Source organism: Nannobrachium achirus, assembly GCF_963921795.1.
Source record: "Nannobrachium achirus genome assembly, chromosome: 19".
NCBI classification, from domain to species: domain Eukaryota; kingdom Metazoa; phylum Chordata; class Actinopteri; order Myctophiformes; family Myctophidae; genus Nannobrachium; species Nannobrachium achirus.
This window is the reverse complement of record NC_137826.1, coordinates 20,231,055-20,255,357: the sequence shown is the minus strand read 5'-3', so window position 1 is coordinate 20,255,357 and position 24,303 is coordinate 20,231,055. Positions and strand designations below refer to the sequence as shown.

Sequence of the window (24,303 nt, the reverse complement as noted above, 5' to 3'; positions counted from 1 at the left end):
GGTCTTAATAATAACACAGGACTTGCTTCAGCATATCACTCTGTCACCATCATTGGGACAAAGATGTTTGTTTTGGGGTGCTGCATGGGGGCTGTAAGGCAGTTCTACAAAAACATGTGAGTGTTGAGTGTTTGATGTATCATGTAGCGAACAACTGCTGGCTGCATGACCACGCCTTGTGAACAGTGTCCAGAAGAAAATGGGTATCATAAAGTCTCTAGTTTACTGTGTAAAAGCTTTCTTGTGGCGTTTATCCTTTTAGTTGACCATGTGTCATCACGCGTCAGTGAACTGTACTGTCGTGTCCTGTACCTTTTCCTATGCAAACTTCTAATAAAGTATTCAATAAATCAAACAGAGTCAAAGTCAAACAGACAGACAGACTATGAAGTATGAAGTACCCGCCCAGTCAGTCTGTCCCCTGAGTCTGACCTCTGGCCCAAACCCATATACATACTGAGAAATGAGGACATCTGGTGGACTGACAGGGGAACACACGAGGATCCGCGACGCGTTCCCGGTGCGAGGGCGCGCGCACGACGCACAGCACACACAGCTTGGACGCGGATCGCTTCGGGTGTGTGTGTGTATGTGTGGGGATCACCAGTCCACCACGACTACAGACATGGCTGCCCTCAGCAAGATACCGCACAGCTGCTACGAGATAGGACATACCTGGAACCCGTCGTGCATTCAGTCGACCCTCGAAGTGACGAGAGGGGCTCTAGAGGTCTCCTTTAAGATCTATGCTCCCCTCTATGTGGTAAGTCCCCCCACTTTGTGCATCAGACACTGGGCTTTACGGCGAGCCACAGAAGCTAACGCAGGCTAACCCAGCAAGTAGTAAACATGGCAGCGGGTGAGGTAGCTGTCAAACAGACAGCATAATATGAGGGCTCAAGTTCATGCATGTACATTGCATTGCCTGCAGGGCAGGCCTTCAGAATGTCCCCTAGATACACCGTGTTAGCCAGTGGTGGGAAAAGTACTCAATTTGATCAAAACTGCAAAATAGAATAGAATAGAATAGAAGAATCTGTTACAGTACTGGTAAAAGTCCGGTAATCAAAATGTACTTGAGTAAATGTACAAAAGTATTACCACCAAAATATAATTGTGGGTTTAGGGTTAGGGTGCACAATGTCCCATTTCAAGTTTTAAAATGTACAAACATTTTTTGAAAATAGCAGATCTACAAGCTCACAATGTTGTGTAAGATCACAGCTCACAGATCACAGCTCACACATACAGGCTGAAGTAGTTGATGTATGTTTCGCAATAATCAAAATCTACGAAGTAACTATAGTGACTAGTGTTGAAATAATTGCAATGGAGTAAAAGTACAACATTTGGATCTGAAATAAAAGTATTTGAAATTGGAAATTTCTCAAGTAAAGTACAAATAGATACCTCAAAATTGTACTTAAGTACTGTACCTAAGTAAATGTACTTAGTTACTTTAGTTTACCCCACTGGTGTTAACAATGGCAATGTGTTACGATTCATGGAACAACTTTAAGAGCACATCACATGGTACGTGAAGTCCAGATTGTCTTGCCAATTCACTGGTAATAACAAGAATTGACACACAGTCAATATAAAATCTGGTGGATTGGTGTGTTGAAGTTAGTGTAAAAAAAGTTTGAAAAAAAAATGTTTTTGAAAAAAAAAAAAGTTTGAAAAAAAAACTTTTTAGAAAAAAAAAAGTTTAGGTCCAAAAATGTGTTAAAAACTCGACCTGATGGTGGCGCTATATGGGACAGATCCATGTCGATGAGATAAGTGTAGACATACTGTGTAGCGATTTGTGTGATTTTAGGGCAAAAACTGTAGGAGCAGTATTCAAAAATGTGTTTTAAAAAATTTGGCGGGGGTCCCTGGAGCTGCGGGGGTCCCTGGAAGGGTGGAGGTTGTGGATTGGCAGACAAGGATTGTGTGTGGAAAATTTCACATGGATAGGGGCAAAAAAGTGTGATGTGACGTGACAGACAGACTGACGGACAGACAGGCGGTGGAGGTTTTCATAGTAACTGCGACGGTCGCAATTATAATCATTAGTATTGTTTATTGCGACCGTCAGGGAGCAGTTTACTATGAAAACCTCCACCGGCCGTCCGTCCGTCCGTCCGTCACACGTCACACCTTTGCCCTGCTCATATCTCCGCATCAGTATGACATCACACCACATGTGTACACAAACCTTTGTGTACGTTGCTGTGGCAACAGTCTGTTGTTGCTGGTCTGTTAGTGTACGTTAGCAACCACCTTAGCAACCATGGTTGCGACCGTCAGGGAGCAGTTTACTATGAAAACCTCCACCGGCCGTCCGTCCGTCCGTCCGTCCGTCCGTCACACGTCACACGTCACACCTTTGCCCTGTTCATATCTCCGCATCAGTATGACATCACACCACATGTGTACACAAACCTTTGTGTACGTTGCTGTGGCAACAGTCTGTTGTTGCTGGTCTGTTAGTGTACGTTAGCAACCACCTTAGCAACCATGGTTTTACCCTAGCAACCAACTGTTTACCCTAGCAACCAACTGTTTACCATAGCAACCGTGTTTTTTTACCCTAGCAACCAACTGTTTACCATAGTAACCAGATACGCAGAGCAGGGATCTCCATATATGGGCATAAACAGGTGACATCACACTGATGTCAGATACTCAGAGCAGGGATTTCTCCATAATATATGGGCATAAAAGGGATTCTGTTAGGGATCTCCATATATGGGCATAAAAGGGATTCTGTTAGGGATCTCCATATATGGGCATACAAGGGATTCTGTTAGGGATCTCCATATATGGGCATAAAAGGGATTCTGTTAGGGATCTCCATAATGGGCATAAAAGGGATTCTGTTAGGGATCTCCATATATGGGCATAAAAGGGATTCTGTTAGAGATCTCCATTTTTGGGCATAAAAGGGATTCTGTTAGGGATCTCCATATATGGGCATAAAAGGGATTCTGTTAGCTGTTAGTGATCTCCATATATGGGCATAAAAGGGATGCTGTTAGGGATCTCCATATATGGGCATAAAAGGGATTCTGTTAGGGATCTCCATATATGGGCATGAAAGGGATTCTGTTAGGGATCTCCATATATGGGCATAAAAGGGATTGTATCCCAGATGATGCCCTGTTAGGAGATCCACACTAACAGAATCCATATATGGTCCTACTGACAGCTGCTATAAGCCAACCCTGGCGATAAGGTCTGAGTCGAAGAAATGCTTCTTTCCTGGCAAGAATTGCCCCTTTATACTGTAGGGCTCGTTTGTGTATTGTATGACATCACGCCACATCATCGGCTGAGGACTGTGTGATGTCATCATATCTCTATATATGGAGACATAAGTTGCTCATGCCCAAATATGGGCTGGTGAGGTCAGACTTAGTGTGATGCGTAGGTTATCTCCATATATGGAGATTCAACTTCAATGAGTAACCATGTCAAACTGTCAACTGCCCGTATGTCTTGATGTTGATAATTGGTAAAACAAACTTTTGGCCTATTTGTGGAGATAAGCGACCAACGGTCGCTTATCTCCCGATTAGGGAGTCTTACTGGTTTTAATTATTATTATTAAGGAACTGGATAAGCGGTTGAAGATGGATGGATGGATGGATGGATTATTTTAGAGTAAGCTACTTTATTTACCATTATTGTGTAGCAATAAAACACAGGCTTATAGTTTAATAAAGAGCCTAAATGCAACAATAGTATAGGCTTGTCATTCATGATGGATTGCTTTGTAGATTAGCATTATTGGGCTAAATGTAAAGACGCTACGCTGCGCCAACCGTGAATTCAACACAATCTGCTGTTGAGCAGTTTAACCAATTTGCTACGTACGTCTACACAAACGGTCAGATTACAAAGATAAATTGCTTAGTGAAGGCTCACGGATGTCACCATAGGGTACGCTCCAGCAGAATGTCCCGTAATGATCGTATTATTTAATACGATCATTTACACCGTGACTCGTGTCGTGCCCTATCTAAATTGGTCGGGCTAACAGTGCTAAATGTAGCATAATCAGTGTTTGTGTAACTTCAGTCAGAAGATAATCTGACGGTTCTGACAGACTTAACCTCCTCGCGTTGTGAGCTTGTAGAAGAGCAAACATAGAGTTGGGTCACCGTTTTATTCCATGAGTAATTGTGTATAACATGCCTGCGTTAGCCTGCAGCTAGCGCTAGCTAACGTTAGCGTTAGCCGTTAGCCACACATCCAGAATAGTCTAATAAGTCAATTTTCCAACGGCGAGTTGCATTCCGTGTCCTTCATGGATTTTTTTCCCCCTGGCTGTCAATGTTTTTATTGTCCAACACGTGTATGATTCTCTCTGTATAATAAACATTTGGTTGCATAACACAAAGAATGATAGCCGATCTACAGCTGCAGAGTCTTTTCTCTCTGGCTCCCGTTTAGAGATGGGACGTTCGAGAACGAATCGAGTCTTTTGAACGGCTCTTTGAAATGAACGATGGGATCCTGTTCGCAGTAAGGAGCCGTTCCTTTCTAAATGAACAGTTGTGGGGAAAAGTAGGCAATTCCCTTACATAAGTACAAATATCAATACTGCAATCAATGTGGAAATACTCTGCCACAGTAGAAGTTTGGATTGTTAACATACTTTTATATATATATATATATAACATATGTCACGGTTTGTTAGAGAAACAGGACGGTCGAGAAACGGAGCACTCGTCGTGCAGCACGGGGCGGAACGGAGCCGCTCGATTGTCCACGACATTGCAAGCGGCGCGCAGGCCAGCGGACCTTGGTCCTGCTCTTCGCCCCCGAGCACCGCAGGTGCGAGTGGCCGCGAAGAGCGGGCCAGGGCCGGCGCGAGTTACGAAGCCGTGGTGAATGCAATCGTTATATTTATGCCCAGGCCGTAAGGCCTGGGCAAGCCCACGATAAACGCCCTGTCCAAGTGACTACAATGGAGCTAATGGCTAGGCTAGGCTAGGCTAGGCTAGGCTAGGCTAGTAAATAAAGAAAGAGTCGCAAACGAGTGACGTCAGCGCCTTCACTAGTGAATGGCTGTCGCATTATAACTCTATGGGCTGTCGTCGCCACCTGGTGGTGATTGGTGTGTGGTGAACGACAAAACAAGCGCTCTTACATAGAATGTCCTGAGTTACCCAAACATCCGGTAACATATATATATATATATAGGGGCTGTTAAGTATGACATCATTTTGTAGGCAGAGGAGAATTTCTGCCCCCAGTTTCCGTGAATCTTTTTACTATTTTTACTATTTACACATTTTTCTTCTCTTTGTTGTTGAAAGGAAAGTGTTAGAAGAATGATACTTTAGTCGTTATTTTTTAGTCGTTGTTTTTTGAAATAGCGAGGGACAGAAAATGCTCTGGGGGCAGATTCTCCTCTGCCTACAAAATGATGTCACGGCTTAAAAGCCCCATATATATACTTTTTATTGCAATGATTTCAATTCATAATTCACATTTTATGTCCATAGTTGCAATAATTTTCTTTTCTTTTTATTTATTTTTTACATCTTTTTTAAACACCACCACCACAAACACCCACCACCTACATAACACAATAAAAAAAACATGAAATAAAATAAAAATGGAAAAAAAATGTTTTGGGAAAATACAACATAAAATGGACCGCAACAAAAAGAAGAGGGGTTATGTGGGCACGTTATCCTTATTTATGAATGTTAATGTACTTGAGTAAATGTACAAAAGTATGGGTATCAAAATATAGTAGAAAGTACTCATTATGCAGAACGTCCTGTTTCACAGGTTTTCCCAATTAATAAAATGTAGAAAAATCATTTGAAAATAGCAGATCTACAAGCTCACAATGCGTCGCAACGCGACGCATTGTGAGCTTGTAGATCGGCTATTTTCAAATGGCAGGTATGTACCTATATATATGTCAGAAATAAATGTATACAGGGTTGTATAAGTTATTTGTTGTAATTATAATCAAAATCTACAAAGTAAGTAGCTATAGTAACTAGAATGAGCCAGTCTTTTGAACGGCTCTTTGAAAGGAACGGATTCCAGAGATCCGGCTCACTTCAAAGAGCCATAAATCCCATCTCTACTCCCGTTGCCGTTTGTAACCCATAGTCTGGAGGAGCGTTAAACTCGCCTGCGATTGGCTCTAATGCAGTTCTTTTCCCCCCTTCCCCCCCATTGTCTGGGGGGCCGCGACAGCCAATAGGCAAATAGGTCCCCTGTATGTGGCGCCAGAACAACAACGAAATGTTGAAATCTGTTTCCAGATTTAATAATAATGATGAGTGAAAGGCATTGAGAAGTGCCTGACATGACATTCTGGCGAGGTGCTGCTTTTGCTCCGGTACATGGATGGTGTGTACTGTACACATAATTACAAAAATGATTCAAATCACCACTGTCTGTCTGACTGGATTGTCCAAACCCAGTGACTACATAGCCTAATAGACAGTGCACACACAGAACTTCCAGAGGTGCAGGCGAGGTAACTGCCTCGATGGATATTGTACACTAGCTTCAGGCTCACTTGTGAGGTTGTAAATATGATGGGCCAGACACTTTCACATACATGCAGTAATTCACTGTTCAGTGGTCAAAGGTCCCAACATAGAGTAGAATTTAAGGTTGTGGAAGAAGTAAGTATATCACATATTTAGATGCTTATTACGTTAAGTATATACTTGGTCACATATTTATGTATGTGAGAGGTCATGGGGAGATTGTGTCTATCTCGATCCTCAGCACAGGAATGTCTTTTTTACCCTCTGTATAGATAGCCTTTTGCTCTTCTAACTCCTAAGCGCACTCACATTGACTTCTCTGTGTGTCTCCCCTCTGTGCTGCATGCAACAAAATTACTCAATCCACAACAAGTGTCATAGTTCAACTGTTGCAAATAATAAAAACGCCGCTTCTCATACAGTAGATGACATAGCAACTGCTGCTAGATGTCCTCCTGATTAGATTTCAAGGCGATAGCACTAGTAGTAACTGTGGGCCTGTTGTTTGTGCGTTGCAGATTGCAGCCATCTTAAGGAGAAGGAAAAAGGACTACTATTTGAAGAGGCTTCTCCCTGAGATCTTACAGTCTACTTCATTCCTCACTGCCAATGGAGGACTCTATATATTTTTCTTCTGCATTCTCAGGTATAGAGATCCGACTGTATGTTCCCAATTGCCCCTTATCTCCCTCTACGCACGCACACAAGCACGCACACACACACACACACGATCAGTCACACATTCAAGGCCTGTCAATGACCCTTGTTTTTCTTGTTGCGAAAGAGCTGTTGATCTGTTGTTCACAGATACGACATGGACTTTTCAATCATTGTCGGGTGGAAACCTTGTATGTCCAAAACCCTTGGTTTTGTAGTTATCATTATAAAAATGATTTAAAACCGTGAAAATAGCTGATCTGCAAGCACACAACGAAAAAACATACTCATTTGAAACTTTGAGATACAAGGTTTCTGCCCGACAATGACAATATTCAATTAGAATAATGTGTATTCAATCGATGGTGCTTGGGGGAAAACCGTTCGAAGGGAAGCACGAAGGGTTCCCGAAAGGTTCCCAGTTCGAATTCGGGCTCCCCCTGAGTTAATGTCGAAGAGTCCTTGAGCAAGACTCTGAACCCCTAATTGCTCCCGGTGAGTAGGTTTGTGCCTTGCATGGTTTCCTCCGCCACCGGTGTATGAATGTGTGTGTGAATGGGTGAATGTAATGCACAATATATGTAAAGCGCCTTGGATAAAAGCGCTATATAAATGCACCATTTACCATTTGTTGCGAAAGAGTCGTTGATCTGCTGTTCACTAATACAAAGGATTTACTTTTATAGGATATAATAATTTCATGATTTAATGTATTCTTACTAAATCAAAAGTTGTTTAGATTTGTAATTGATAACGTTTTTCCCACTCAGGAAGATGCTTGGAGGTTTCTTTCCCTGGTCTGCCGGGTTTGGTGCGGCTCTCCCTGCCTCCTATATTTCCATCCTCATTGAACGCAAGAGCAGGTAAGAGGTTCCTGTCTTCTCTGTTTTCTCCTTGTCCATCTTTGTCATCATCTTGTGTACTCTATAAAAGATTATTGATTGCACATACTTCAATGTTCATATTGTCTGAAATGTTATCTGTGTACCAATATATCTTTGTACCAATATATACATTCTAAAGAGTTTTCTTAGTTGCAGAAAAGCGGTCACACACTCAATATAGGTTATTCGTCACAACACAAGCTAACATTTGGAACTGACAGCTTTTCCCTTTTCTAATATCTTTATATTTATATATATTTTTTGCCTTAATTAGTAATCTGGCTAATGCCCAAGTAGCATATTTCTGGATAAAAGTCTAGGCTACTTAAATATAGCAGACAGGAAAGTGAGGGCTGCAACCTGAGGGGGAATCAAACCCATTATGTTGGCAGCACATTGACTGGTTGAGCCCCTATATATCAGTTTAAGTTTGTCTCTGTTTTCCTACTTTCAGGAGAGGACTGCTGACAATATACATGACAAACCTGGTAAGAACTGCTCTTTGCTGTGCTGTACCTACCGATTATCCTAGAAATGACTGAAAAACCATCAAAATCTGACTTTTATCTAAACCTTTATTGGTTGTTTGAGAGAGAAGTCTAATTGTGATTGGTTGTTTTTGAGAGACGTTCCTCAGATCTCCTTTTCCTACTGTAAAGCAAATCTTATCGGATGGGAGCGTTTGAATTTTGTATAGACCCATTTTCCTGTGTAATTATGCTTTCTAATCTTGCTGACAGGCCACTGAGACATTGTTCCGCATGGCAGTGACGCGAGGCCTCATCAACCCCCTCAAACATGGAGAGGTAAGGTGGTGGCGGGTGGGTGTTGTACAGTGTCGGATTAAAACAGAAAAGTTGATTATGGTGTATATATATATTTTAAGTACAAAGGTATACATCAGTTGTTAACACAAAGAAATTGTATTAGCACTTGCCAAGAAGCAATTTGTTTTGGTTCTTGGCTAAAAGGACTTTGTCTTGCCAGTTGGCACTTTATAAGGAATTTGATTTGGCACTTGTTTCAACATGAAACAAATACAATTCATTTGTTAAGCCTCCCTACAAAGTGCACATTGGTCGCAGTGAAATAGGACCTTGCAGAATATAGCAATGATAATTTTAGACAGCACAGCCCCCCCCCCCAAAAAAAAGATTTGGAACATGTTTTGAAGAAGCATGGTGAGGGACTGGAACCAAGTATCTTCACAATGTGAGCCCCTGGATCTTCTGTTACTGTTTGTCCAACAAATACATTGTGTGCGTGTCTGTATTGCAACTGTTGTGTCTGATCACTCTGTTTTTGTTCTTCTTCAGGTGCTCTTGTTCAGCATAACGGCATCACTTTACATGTTCTTCTTCAGGTAAGCGGAACAATGAAGCTTTCTGGTGTAATCCAATAATTTGTTTGGTTGTGTTAGGTTTATCAGAAGCAACAGTTGCCATTTAATGTTTTGCTTTTTTTCAGGAGTAAAGACGGTCTCAATGGCTTTGCATTTTCTGCATTAAAGTAAGTCATGAACTTCACCATTGATTTGTTTTAAACAAGAGGCTTTTATCTTCTTGTTGCTGATTTTATCTTCCACCATAGTTTTATTGCATTGGCCTAATTCCTAAAATCCTAATACACAGAATGTTATACAAAGAAACCTAATAGGATTCTGGGACACAGCACAAGGAGCAGAGAATCACTGCACTATACTGCAGTGTATGTGATGTTGGTTGATAACATCATATTGTAGATCCAGAGCTTACCATAACCATACTGTCTTTTTATCGATTCATTTATTCCATCAGGTTCATTGTTGGGAAGGAAGAGATTCCAAGTCACGCCATCACACCAGAACAAAGCCACGTGCCCTCAGAGAGGATTCCTGCCATAGAGACCGAGAGGTCTGAGATATCGAGAGAGGCACAAGAACGCCCTGGCTCCAGTAGGAAAGATCTGCTTTCCTTTACTAGACGGCTGCTAGAATCAATGTGAGGGGGTACACACATTTAAACCATTCATTTATCATGGACTTGATTCTATAGACTATGCATATACACTATGCAGTGTGCACGCTAACACAATAGAACTTAATAATATGATATTGTAAACGTAATTTTCACATTATTGTACAATGACTGATATCATTTCCATGTGCTCCCTTGTCTTTTTATCACACCTATCCAAGCATATGGAAATATGATGTGCACAGTTGTAAACCTATTTTATTGTTATTTTTTCTGGAATCCAGATGCAAGCGAGGGCCCAGGCATAGATGTTGTAAACATTACCAGGACAACTGCATCGCCTACTGTGTCAAAGTAAGAGCATTCCTTACTTATTTGATCACCTGGTTGATGCCATAATTGATGCAACACTTTTCAGTGCAGTTTGAACTGGGTGTTTACTGTAGATACTGTCGTATAGCGCCCAGGCTCAACTGCCACTGCAGTCGTAGTGAAGTGAGGTCGAGCAGGGCACCCAGTCCTTACCTACACACTCACTCACTGTACGTAATAAGTTGGCTAAATCAAGGGTCTTCAACAGGGGGTCCGGGACCCCCAGGGGGTCCTCAGAGTTATGGGGGTCCTCCAAATCTTTGTGTGATAGAAGCTTTTTTCCTCCTTTTTTATATTGACCACTTAAATCCACACGTCCATATTCTGAGAACTTAAGCCAAACATAGCAGATCTACAAGCTCACAACGCCTCACGCTGCGAGGAGTTGTGAGCTTGTAGATGGGCTATTTTCGGCAAAGACGTTTGGTGTAGAGGGGAAAAAGAGCTGACTAAGTACAGAGTGAAATGTCAAGTTAAGTATTGACAGTTCAAGTGATAAATACGTATCTGAAAACAAAATGACATGAATCCAAATTACAATGATGATTGTGCTGTCATAATGAAACTATATGGAATCTACTGTATGAAAAATGTGTGGGGGTCCCTGTTTCATCTCTCTCTCAACTAAGGGTTCCTTGGCCTGAGAACATTGAAGACCCCTGGGCTAAATGCAACTGTAAACATAAATGTATATTGTATTTCTATGTCTAGGGATTTGTCAGGATGTTCAGTGTGGGCTACCTGATCCAATGCTGCCTCAAAGTCCCCTCTGCCTTCAGGCAGGTGTTCACCAAGCCCTCCCGCCTCCCCTCGCTCTTCTACAACAAGGAGAACTTCCAGCTCGGGGCCTTCCTGGGCTCTTTTGTCAGTATATATAAGGTATGTTTTTCTCACCTGACTCGGTCTACCTCTAGTCACTCTTCTTTTAAAAGAATGGAATCTACTGTCTACTCAAGTACAGAGAATATTAAAAAGAGGAGAATCTATTGCACACTAAGAAACCTGAATGCAACATATTGATGTTTTATATTCTTTTAAGCTGAAAATTATGTATTATTCACAAGAGTCTGCTTTCACAATATGCTAGCATACTAAACATAGATCAGGGGTATGCAACCTTAGGCAAGGGTGCCATCGAGAGGTTTTTACAATTAAACAAATATTTAGTCTGTTAAATTAGGTCCCCTCACATCTTAATGCAAATAATTAGATCCTGCATATAATTCTACATTCATTCAAACTCTGAACTCTGACTGGGGAGAGAGTCTGGGAGATATTGTATGTGTTTTATTGCTTTGAGTATAATGATCATTACATCCTGATGTGAAAGAAAATATTTCAAAAGAAGAAGAAAACAAAGGTTTTTATAAATACAAACAATCGAAATTTGTCGAGAATAGAATATCGATTTGTGGTCTATAAATATTGTGATCCCACTTTTCAGCTCATGTAGCCCATACTCAGCTTATGTTCTCTTAAATTTCCTCCTGTCTTTCTCTGCTGGAGAGTGAGTCTTCAATTAACCTTCTTTTAACTCAGGGAACGAGCTGCTTGTTGCGTTGGATGCGTAACATTGACGATGAGCTCCATGCAATCATCGCTGGTAAGTTACAGCATCATTAACTGTCCAATTATAAAAAAGAATTCCTGCAAGACCACAAGTCAGATATATCAAGCAAAATCTTCACAAAGGTTGGGATGTACAATTTGCACTCAGTGTGATCTGTGTTCTGAGTCCAATACATTTTGGAATGGGTTAATTGTGGGAGTTTTAAGACCATTTTGGGGTAAAAATGGAGTGGATACATGCACATAATTCCACATTAATTTCACCGTCACCTGATCAAGAAGTCTACGTATCTTTTTCTACATCTGATGAGAAACTCAATGAACATTATGCAATATATGCAGTCTGCACAAGTTTGATGCATATGGCCCCAGGTCTCTTAACAGGAATTCTCAGGAGATTTTAGCTCTCACTCTCTTTATCTCTCTCTTTCTCACTCTCTCCTCTCTCCTTCTCGCTCTCTATCTGCAGACTCAAAACTGTAACAGCAGCTCAGAAATTGTGGTTATTATGCAGTAGGATTGTTTGTGTGGAGAGGCTGTAATTGTCCAAGATTTGTCCAAAGCAGATCATTATTATTTTTGTCTGCAGTGTGCCTCTCACAGATTTTTACCAAATGCACACGACACGTTATACTGTAACTACTAAAATAAATTGATATCTTAGGTTTCGTCCGCCAAGGCAACGCGGAGACCCCACCCCTCATTTCTCACATGGCCCTATTCTAGCGCCACCTTCAGGCCGATTTTTAAAACACATTTTTGGACACTGCTCCTACAGTTTTTGCCCTAAAATCACGAATATCACTACACAGCATGTCTACACTCATGTCATCAACATGGATCAGGAAGATTTTGGAAAAACACATTTTTGCCCTATTTGTGGAGATAAGCCACCTACGGTCGCTTATCTCCCGATTAGGGAGTCTTACTGGTATATGCAAATTACATATTGAACTTGAGTATTGATTATACATTTATTTCTCTCTTTCCTCACTTCCTTGTTGTGTTCCTAAAGGATTCCTGGCTGGCACGTCAATGTTCTTCTACAAAAGCACATCAATATCTATGTACCTCTTCTCCAAGCTGGTGGAGGTAAGAGAAAGCTTTGTGTACGTTGTATTGCATTGTTTCTGTTACGGAAACATCAGCCGCTACATCCACAGCAAAGAGCAAATCATGCTGTTGAGAAGATGTACTGTAAGATTCCCATGGGTAGAACTGCATGACAACTGTGGAAAAAGCAACGTTCCTCTTCCTGGAACGTGCTTTAAATAATATTTTGTTTAGATTTGACTATTTCAATTCTGTATAAGTAGCGGTTATCCTTGTAATGCAGCTTGTAAATATCCTTGAAATGTATAATTTAGACATCAAACCATCTGAAGTTAATGATGGATCAATTAACTGACACATGCCAACGTGCCAAAAGGATAAACGGACAGAGATGGGCAGCCAGTCCATTTGTTAACAATTTAGCATACACTCTCTGGAGTTAAAAATGGATAAATGAACACTGATGATTTTTGTGTGCAGTGTGGCGTGCACTGCGCCGCCCGTCAGACAGTCACAGACAGACATAGAGAGAACAGTTAACAAGTTCAGAGAAGCCATATGTAGGTGTTGTCGGTCTGGTATCTGTAACAGTCATATGTTTGATGTTTGTCCCTCTACAGACCATGTACTTCAAGGGTATTGAGGCTGGCCACTTCCCCTATTTCCCACATGCCGATACCTTCATATATGCCATCTCCACTGCCATTTGCTTTCAGGCTGTAAGTAATAAAAGCACACATGCTTAGTTAAGTTTATTTTCGATCCTCATCGACATTATAACAAAACATTTCCCCCTGTAATCCAACATTAATTTCTGGCTGAAGCTCAAAGCTTATTTTTGCCTATCCTTTCTACATGTGGATTTAACACTAGTGATATTGTCTCATGCTCAGGACAACTTACAGTATTGTCTTCAGGTCAGGAAAGCAATTTTAACCCTTTTTTAGGACTCTAAGAATGGCAATGTACTGAAATTCTCTGCCGTCACTTTGATCCCAAACAAAATACCGGTATTTTGAAAACTATATCTGGATTTCCATGGCTATTAATTGTTATGCTCCTAGGAGAATAAACCCCACTGATTTGGTTTGCCCCATGGTCTTTCCTCTAGCACCACTGTGGGCCAAAACCTCCACTCTCACAAGATCACAAATCAAATGAGCACATTTACATGAAGCGACCCAATCTCATAATGTAATAGTCAGTTTGCAGAATGAACCCTATTGATTTTGGCGCTGCCATAACCTTTCAGGATTCTTTAATGGTAACTGGTTGAATAGTGTGTAGACTTAACATAGCAGCATTTGAGGTGCCTGGTTTTAATTTCCCTCTCTGACTTTATTGCTCTCACCAACTCACAGGCTGTGATGGAAATGCAGAACCTGCGACCGTCTTATTGGAAGTTCCTTCTACGATTAACCCAGGGCAGGTATGTTAATATGCACTTTGTATGTATTTGTTTTTATTTTGTTTGAACTGTATATGGGAGTGTTAAATGTTTGGTTTCCTACGTGGGAGATCTGAGTTTCAATCCAGGTTTCTTTCTTTTTAGTAGTGGGTTGTTGAATATAGAAGAGTATATAGACAAAGAAAAAGTCTAGCAATCAGCTGCTGGCAACACATCAAACACGTTGGCTCATTTGAAACGCCACCAGGAAAATGTGAATTTGTCCATTTGATTCAGACTGTGGGAGAAAGTATAAAGCTGTATCCATAATGTATCACAATTAATATACAGTGACAATTGAATTTCTATAGAATCTCTATTCCTTTCCCGTGTTAAGGTTTGCGCTGATGAACCGGAAGGTGCTGGACGTGTTTGGAACCCAGGCTTCTAGGGATTTTAAAGGCTTTGTGCCCAAACTGGACCCCCGCTATACCACGGTGCTTCCGCCAGGAGCTGACATTACCCTGGGCTGACCTGGGACAAGGCTTAGGGATCAGAGGGGCTGTGGGAGGTGCAGGAGGGAGCAAGGGGGTCTGGGACTCCAGGACCCCCTGTTCAACCCCATTGGCTTCAGTGTTAACATCCATATGAAACACAGCACAGAGTCTTCTCATGAACGTTTTGAAAGCTGCAATGGCAGCTCAGAAATTGTAGTTATGTATAGAGACGCTGTAATTGAACAGATTGATCCAAAACACACTACAGTATTTCTTCACCCCAGTGTTGTCTGCCGTAAACAATTTGGCTGAACACACACACACACACACACACACACACACACACACACACAGACACACACACACACACACGCACGGGTAACTGCCGTAAAATAAATCTGAAGTCCAAATTAAGAGGTGATTTATTTGCATTTTCGTTTTTTTGGAGCAGTGCTAACCGCTTCCATTGTTTGACTTTGTGTGTAGTCATGTCCCTGCAGTACCAAATGCTGCAATACCGCTGGGTACCCTCAAGTGGTGCTGTTGAGCAGCATTTGACACGCAAACACGTACGCACGCACGTGCTTGAAGAATTTCTCAAGTCCCACAACCAGGACACACGCACGCACACATACACTCACACACGTGCTTGAAGAATTTCTCAAATCCCACAACCAAGACACACGCATGCACACCTACACTCACACACGTGCTTGAAGAATTTCTCCAGTCCCACAATCAAGACACACACTCGCGTGTACACACACATACACACGCATGTGCTTGAAGAATTTCTCCAGTCCCACAATCAAGATTTGGCAGCAGAGTGGGTGTGTCTACTCTACACACACACGCACACGCACACGCACACACACACACACACACACACACACACACACACACACACACACACACACACACACACACATTCCTCTCTCACACACACAGGGCAAACTGTTGCTTAATGAAATGAACGGCTAAAATGCACTGCTCCACTTCAAACTGGGTTTGATTTTTACTTTTACATTTAATTCCCTGAGACCCACAAATGCTGCCTTTTTTTTGCTGTTCCTAAATCCAGATTAAGGAATAAAGGACATGGAGCCTTTGCCATCAGGGGCCCCTACTTCAGTGTACAGTCAGTGCTGGTTTTAATACCTGGATGTCCCTCTGATGTACTGTGGGACATTTGTCACACACCATTTCGTGCAACAGTTTGTGTTAGTGCAAGGTCACTCAGAGAGTGAGAGAGGGATTACAGAGGTGTTGGCGCCTCCTGCAGGTTTACTAGTGCATAACCTAATCAGCCAACCTCTCTTCAAAACTATTGGTGCTTTCACTGTTGGCAGAATGAAGCATTGGGCAGATTGCAGAAACAAAACTAAAATACAGTATATTATGCCCACCTTGAATGTGTGACCACCTTATGACCAATCAGTCACACTATCCAAACTTTTATTCGGCTAGTCAGAACATCTCGTTGGTGCAAGAACAGCCAAACTAAAGTTTTTAGGGGTACTGCCGAAGTTCTGAATTACATAATTTTGTAGTTATAGCCTACCCTGTCCAAACAAACTTCAGATGTTGGTTGTATGTAGTGGCCTTTATTGTACTTTTGTGCATTTTCTTTAATTTTTAAAGCACTTCAATCCTGTTTCAGAGAGTTGCTTTATAAAGCGGTACAATTGTGTTCTTTAGAGGAACGATGCCACAGGATTCCTTCATTTTTAACGCTTGTTTTATTTAGACGTTACCTCTAAGTAGGCGGGTGGTGGCGTGCTTGGCCAAGTCTGAGAGTTTATCGTAATTGCCTTCATTATTTGATTGGTTAGACTAATATTCATGATTCATTTTGCAATATCAATACACAGACTCAAGTGTGATTTTCACTAGGACTGACAAGGTGAAATTGTTTGAGATAAGCACTCAGGATAATTTGTGTGGCATAATGTAATAAAATGTGTAATTGCTTATCCTTACTGAATTAACATTGCTATTCTGTACAGTCCAAATGACCCCCAAGTTGCTTGTGGAGCCTGAGTTCATCTAGTTGTAATTTTCTCTTCTCCTTCTATCATTAGATAATGTGTTTGTTACACGTAAATGTATCAAGTACAGTAAAGAACCAGAAGTGAAAGCAGTTCAGAACTACTGTTTGGCCAGAGGAATACCACAATGATAGATGCCTAAATTCAGGAGCAACTCTCGTGGTCATTTTGTTTGAGCTCACGAAAGCCCCAGACTTGCTGTGGATTAATGCCCAAGAGTAGCAAGTATTTTCTACCAACACACGGCTCACTTTATTTTTTTAAGATATACTGTATGTGGTCTTTTAATTATATTTTAAGAGTAGTAATACAGTAGGTTATAAAACTTCTGAACTAACTAAACGGTGAAGATGAGTAAAGACCCATTTTTCCACCATTATTTACATTTTGATTATATAAATATTAAAGCTACAATTGTGTTCTTTTACTAACACATGTATTCAGGTGGACCATCAGGATATGGTGGGACTACGCCGGGTACCTGGAAGATTATTTGCAGGTGGTTTCATTGTAGAAAGGATCAACCATTTGTGTTGTCTTGTCTGTAAACTAAGTCTTCAGGGGATTAATGCTGAAATGGAAGTTTGCTAATTACACAAAATGAAATACCTGTATCCATTCCCTCAACTGAACTGACTACTGGTGGTTGTGAAGAAGAAGAAAGAAAAGAAAAATAAAAACGCCATGCGACAGAACTGTAGAATGTAGGAGAGATGTTTTACATGAAGCAATATATACAAATAAACTACAGCAAATGTATCATGCATCATCAGAACAATTAAGATGTAAATGTTTGTAATTTATGTAAAAACAAATAATTGACTTTATAATAAAACATTTTCACTCTAGTGTGTGTGCTAGTGTTATAAACTTGTAAAGTGACCAAATAATGTTTTAGCCTACATGTCTATTTTTTGCTTATTTACACACAAATGCAACTAAAAGTGATTTAGACATTCGTTAATGCAATATTTAAGTTAAGTTATGCCAGTAGGACTACAGTAGATGACAAGCTTAAACACTGCAACTGACAAGCATATCAACTATCTACATTATGATTGATCTGTTTTGGAAGTAGATGGACAATCTACATGATTGTAATTGATGCTGATACAAAGATGCTTTGACTATTGACACCTGCCACAATGACACTGACCAGTGAAGGTAAAAAGCCATAGAACAGCCTGGTAGTTGGATGCTGTGAATTTGTCGCCTGACCGCTATACATTACCAAGGGAGTAGTGGATTTGTGGTCAGCCAGGGCTTACATTAGACCATGAAGATGGTTTCACAAATCTGAGTAGAGCAGGAAATGGCCTTGGGTTGAGAGAGACACCAAAGTATAAATACTATCCATCTTATGACTCACTGGATAATCCATGGTTCCTGGTTCAATACGTATTACATAGTTGTGCCTGTTTGCTGAGGCAATGTGGTTTCTGATGTGCTGAGTGGACCATTTCCAGCCAGAAATGTCAGGTGTCCATTAGCCTATGATTGTTGGTACAATGTGGCTTCAGAACTCCAGAGCGGACTGGTTCAAGCAAGCAGTCAGTTGTCTCTTTAGCCTATGATTGATAGCACGGCACACTTTCTAAGCTGCTGAGTGGGACATTTCAAGCCGGCAGGGTCAGCCGACTCAGCCGTCCTATTAGGCTGTTGTTATTGAGACTAATGGTGAGGTTGGAAATTATTGGGTGAGATGATGTGGATGATGTACGGTAATTGTAAGCTATATCGTGCACTTGTGGTTCAACCATATAATAATGTGTCCTACACAGGAACAGACTTCATCACAATGCCACAGGTTTGAACCAGCTCATGGCCTGAATTGCATGTCATCCTCCCTCTTTCTCATATAAGCCTAATGTCTAATAAAGCAGAAATGCGTTAAAATTAAGTCATCCAAATGTGGTTGACCTATCAATGACATTTATATAGGCTATGTAGAGCAGATATATATTTTTAAAGTTTTTGGTGGGCTGCTGTGCAGTAGCCAAAGCCTAAGTAGATTTCTTTTGTAGTTTTTATTTGTTTGTTTTTGTATTTTATATATAATTATTATGCCTTTATAGCTTTGTAACTGCTTTCAAAACAACATTTCAACACAATTGAGGTAGGTAGAAATGGATACAGAAACTCAGGTGGATATGGCAATAATTGCAATGCACCTATATATACAGTATATTTATTTTATTTATTTTATTTTTAATGTAGGCTACCTCAAGTTGGGACAGAATGTTCTTATGCACCTTCATAATGGAATACAAAAGTAAAAAGAAAAGAAAATATATTTTCTTTTCATTTAAGCGCATCATAAAGGATGGGTGACTGAAGAGATTATTATTTTTTATATATGTGTGATTGGTGTTGTGTTTTTACATTGTGCTACCTTAGTATGTCTCTATCTCAATGGGACTCACTGGTAAAATAAAAATAAATACATATTTTACTCTTGTGGAATATCTGACCTGTTTTCCCTGATCTTTATTTCTATCTCCATGATCTTTCCTTTGTTGAAGTTAAACAAACAAAAATAAGTGTTTCTTTTTCTTATTAAATACCTACAGAACATAATTTAGATCACTTTTTTAGCACCTATGTTCCTAATGTATTATTAAAATGAAAACTGCAATATCTGTGTTGTAGATTGAGGGCAGCGACGCTCTGTTCTTCTGCTAAAGTCACCACGAAGAAGAAATCCTAACCAGAAGTGACGTATGCTGCTAGATTCGTGCACATGTCAAAATTAAAGCATTATTGACGTGTACAATTCATAGATGGGCGCCATACAGCTCTTTGGTACGTTTATTTTGAAGAATGTATACCGGAAATCCAACTTTAACTCAGTAAACGTGTGTTTATGGTTGTAGGGACCATACTGTGTTAGCTCTGCTACTTATTTCTTTTTATACATCATTATATCCAACTAACGGATGAATTAAAACATTACATGGGGGGCAAGAATAAACAGCGAACGAAGGGAAATGTCCGGGTAAGTGCCACTTTATAGAACAGTAAAGTATAGCCGTTCAAGCTAATACTAGCTTTATGGCAGTGGTCCTCAAACTTTTTAATGTCAAGGACCCCCAAATTGACATTCATTAGGCTACGGACCCCCGTTTAATGGCATTTCTATATCTGGAACCCCAATTTATATTGTAAAATCATTGCTAATTTAACTCTAAGAGGGTACAATGGAACGGTTACATTTTGTACACTCTGAGTAACTATCATTTAGCTGGGGACCCCGTGGAACTCCCTCAAGGACCCCTGGGAGTCTCCGGAATTAACCCACTTTGAGAACCACTGGCTTATGTGTTACTTGTGAATTGTGATATAAACTTTTTACATTTTTGACTGTTATGGGGGTGAGTGAGTGTATCCAAGTGTTAGTGTTACCCAACAACCAGTAGTGGAAAATATATTACAATATAGAAATACTCTGTTACAAATGAAAGTCCAGAATTCACAATGTGCTTAAGTAAAAGTACGAAAGCATTGGCATCATTCAAGATGTACTTAAAGCAACAAAAGTAAATGTACACAAAATGTTTGAAAATAGCAGATCTACAAGCTCACAACGCATCGCATCGTCACACATTGTGAGCTTGTAGATCTGCTGAGATGTAGTGTAGTAGAAGTAAAAGTATTGAAATTGGAAATACTCTAGTAAAGTAAAAAATACTTAAATAAGTAACCTTATATTTACCTTAAGGGGGGTAAATGTACTTAGTTACTTTAGTTTATACGACTGGTGATAGTAACTTTTGACACTGGGGGTGAGTGAGTGTATTCAAGTGTAGTGTTACCCAACAACAACAACATCACACACAGATGAGCGGCAGTGGCTCAGGGGTAGAGAAACCGCCATTAGAACACGGAGGGTTTCGAAGGTTTCCCAGTTCGATCCTGGGCTCCCCCTGAGTTAAGCCGGCATCATAGTCGCCTGGGCGGTGGAAGGCTTTACACCGAGGTGTAGTCTTTTCGAGTCTTTTTGAGTCATGAAACTACAACGTTACATCATTCCTCAAGGTGGAGAGCTTTCCACCGCGAGTACCGACACATCTCTCTGTTTTTACTATCAGACAGACAGGCTCTACACCCCGTTCACTGATTGGTCGACCTGAACCGGTCTAGACGGGGTAAAGGACTTCACCGTGGGCCCGCTGGGCCGTGACTATGATGGCCTGCACTTATTTTCTGACTTGAGGTGGAAAGCTTTCCACCTCAAATTTGGGGTGGATAGCTCTCCACCGTACACTCTGATACGGGCTTTAGTGTCCACGAGTCCTTGAGCAAGACTCTGAACACCTAGTTGCTCCCGGGGAGCAGGTTGGTGCCTTGCATGGTTTCCTCCACCACCAGTGTATGAATGTGTGTGAGAAATAGGTGAATGTAATGCACAATCTCTGTAAAGCACCTTCGATAAAGGCGCTACATAAATGCACCATTTAACATTTACCACAGGGGTTTTCAACGTTTTCAGGCCAAGGACCCCTTAGTTTAGAGAGAGATGAAGTAGGGACCCCCACAACCTTTTCATAGATTTCCATATCCACAAGCTCACAACACCTCGCAGCGCAAGGGGAGGACCACCTGTAGTAACTCTGGGGACCCCCTAGGGGTCCCTGACCCCTTGTTGAAGACCCCTGATTTACACATTTCCGTCCCTTGGCTTCCAGCCGTCCAGCAGTGGCCGGGCGGCCGAGCTTCTGGCCCGGGAGAGCGGCGTGGTGCCGGGCTTCGTCGGCTTCGGCTCCTCGGTCACCACGGAGCCGGGCTACGTGCCCGCGGTGCACGGCGCGGAGGAGATAGACAACCTGGTGGACGCAGAGTTCCGCCTGGTCCTCAGGAAGCTCACGAAGAGGGACGCCGTCACCCGACTGAAGGTAAAACTGAGCTCAGCTACTTCACATGTCATGATGAAGTACCGTCCAGAGGCGGCTTGTTTTCCATTGTGATCCTAAAATGATCATACATGGTGACCGTTTTATAACCTGAACACCACCATCACATTGATAACACAACGAGGAAATTCAGGGTGTCACAGCAGAATAGCAATTGATAGAGAAGTAGAAAGTACACAGTACAATACTAACCATACAAGTCACCACACACACACAAGCACACGCATGCGCTCGCACACACACACACACACACACACACACACACACACACACACACACACGTCCATTCACTTATGCTTGCAAAGCACAATCACACACCCACAAAAGAATACAACAACATACACTATGCTCACTTCAAACACACACATGATAACCATACAGGGCAACCTTGGATGCACAGCAATAGCCTGGCTTGGCCAGACTATATACTAATGCAGCTAACTAACTGCAGTATATAGTCTGGAGGTTGTCCCATTCAGAAGCAATTCAGGAATGCACCCCCCAGGAGCCCTCAGTATGCAATAAGACCCATGTTATCTGTTCTGTTGCTGCATGGAAAATGAGATGTGCTCACATGAGACATGCTGCGCGAGAGACAAAGTCCGCCTTACTTTTGTAACTAACCAATCAGGGGCTACTCACGAATCTGGAGCCACAAATATGAAGAGCTAGTGCACGACACTAGACCATCCCCTCCTTGTTTTAACATGGGTGGATTGTCTAGCTGAGCTAGGCTAGCACAGCAATCCCCAGTGTTAACTCTGGTCCATTTGGTAAAAGCTGTACACTCAGATTACAAACACGAGAATCCTACTCTACTTCGTTGCTCTTAAATAACCCGTGTCTTGCTCTGTAGGCTGTTCAGGAGTTTGGTACCATGTGTCAGGAAAGAGATGCAGAGGTCGTCAAAGGTGTCCTCCCATACTGGCCGAGGATATACTGCAAAATATCAGTGGTAAGATGGTCGTCTTTTTACAATTAAATCATTTGATGAAATACCCTATGTTATAGTTGTAAAAATTACCAATGTTTCGGACAGACTAAGCTGCCTTCTTCAGGGTAATAGATGTGATATAGACCAGATAATATGCGTCATAGATGGTTTACAGACTACAGAGTAAAAGCAAGCAAGAAAGTATCTAACAACCTATACAGTGAAAAGCACACACTTTTCTAACCTTGCTACAATCGTTTTGTGGTGAGTTTGCTCACAAGCGGTCTTATGTGTTCCCCATCAGGACCACGATCGCCGTGTAAGGGAGGCGAGCCACCAGGCATTTGAGCAGCTGGTGCTGAAAGTTCGCCGCAGCCTGGCGCCCTTTCTCAAGGGCATTATGGGCCACTGGGTGCTGGCCCAGTGTGACACCTACGGCCCGGCAGCCTCCGCTGCCTGCCAGGTCTTCCAGGCTGCCTTCCCGCCAAGCAAACAGAGCGAGGCCTTCAGCTTCTGCCGGGACGAGATCCTCAATGTAAGTGACACCATTCACTTGCTTGCTGATGCTAAGCATGCTCCTCACGAGTACAGTCAGTGGTTAAGACAGGATTTATTCAGGTACTCTTTGGAACCCTTGAATACTGAGTGAACCTCAAGGGTACCTGGCTTGAATATAGTACTTGAAATTGAATGTGCTGGGACACGCTGGTAGCTGACCAGATAATGCGTCCAGTGCACCACACAATATATGAAAATGGGTGAAGAGCTTCTTCAACATTCCCCAATGTGAACTGAATCCATTTGTAAATACCCGGCATTACATCTATGTTCTTTCTTGTTGTTATGTTTCAGGTGCTTCAAGACACTTTGTTAAAGGAGACTGCAGACTCTCTAAGTGATCCTCAGTAAGTTCAAGTTTTTATTTTAGTTTTGCTTGTTTGCCCGCCATGATGCATTTGAACTTGGCTATTTTATTCCCAGCCTTCAGTATAACTGATTGTCCAAGTGAGAATTCAACCACAGTTTAGTTTATTACATGGTACTCCAAGGTGCTGGTGGTGCTGGCGCGGTTTGCACTGTCATGTTGGTTTGTTTCATTGGCTGTTGTGCCCTTTGCCTCCCTAAGCTACGCTATCTCAGCTTCAGACTGCATGTTTTTTGTTTCCTCTATCCTCCAGGGGTGTGCCAGAGGAGGAGAGAGAGGCTAAGTATCTCCGCATGCTGACCAGTGCTTTGCTGGGAGTGAAGAGACTGTTGTCCTTGCTGTCCCAGACAGACAGACAGGCCTTGGAAGAGAGACTGGCACACCTGATCAGCCAAGGGAAGTTCTGGAAGTATGGCAAACACAAGACGCCTCAGGTAAACCATATGGGTAATTGGGTATACTATACACATACTGTACCCCTCTTGCCTTAGTGTTGACTCCTGCCAGAGGACATTTCAATTTTTGCCTTCCTTACACTGGTCTTCCGTTTGTTTTTACCCTCTCTATAAAAAAGGAAAAAAATATCTCTTTGTGCTTTGG

The 24,303-nt window shown here is 41.6% G+C and overlaps 2 protein-coding genes across 2 annotated transcripts in view; both read left to right on the top strand.

The window, feature by feature from the left end:
* The first annotated feature begins 569 nt into the window (after positions 1 to 569).
* Positions 570 to 17,671, top strand: tmem135 (transmembrane protein 135). Its single transcript, XM_080749909.1, has 15 exons — positions 570 to 763; positions 7,031 to 7,158; positions 7,940 to 8,032; positions 8,508 to 8,541; positions 8,794 to 8,859; positions 9,370 to 9,416; positions 9,521 to 9,562; positions 9,850 to 10,032; positions 10,293 to 10,362; positions 11,092 to 11,259; positions 11,920 to 11,983; positions 12,965 to 13,041; positions 13,623 to 13,721; positions 14,364 to 14,431; positions 14,787 to 17,671. Exons 1-15 carry the CDS (start codon positions 590 to 592, stop codon positions 14,920 to 14,922), a joined length of 1,449 nt encoding a protein of 482 aa, XP_080606035.1. The 5' UTR covers positions 570 to 589; the 3' UTR covers positions 14,923 to 17,671.
* Positions 17,672 to 19,789: 2,118 nt separating this feature from the next.
* Positions 19,790 to 24,303, top strand: part of ltn1 (listerin E3 ubiquitin protein ligase 1) — a 28,413-nt gene continuing 23,899 nt past the window's right edge. The window contains 6 exon segments of the mRNA XM_080749297.1: positions 19,790 to 19,929; positions 21,620 to 21,826; positions 22,701 to 22,799; positions 23,083 to 23,313; positions 23,631 to 23,683; positions 23,957 to 24,137. Of these exon segments, the coding sequence (XP_080605423.1) occupies positions 19,888 to 19,929; positions 21,620 to 21,826; positions 22,701 to 22,799; positions 23,083 to 23,313; positions 23,631 to 23,683; positions 23,957 to 24,137 (813 nt within the window). The 5' untranslated portion in view covers positions 19,790 to 19,887.

Coding starts and splice junctions, on each gene's coding strand:
- tmem135 (XM_080749909.1), top strand. CDS start 590: ATGTGTGGGGATCACCAGTCCACCACGACTACAGACATGGCTGCCCTC. Junction 8,033..8,507: donor CTCATTGAACGCAAGAGCAG/GTAAGAGGTTCC, acceptor TCCTACTTTCAG/GAGAGGACTGCTGACAATAT. Junction 9,417..9,520: donor CTTTACATGTTCTTCTTCAG/GTAAGCGGAACA, acceptor GCTTTTTTTCAG/GAGTAAAGACGGTCTCAATG.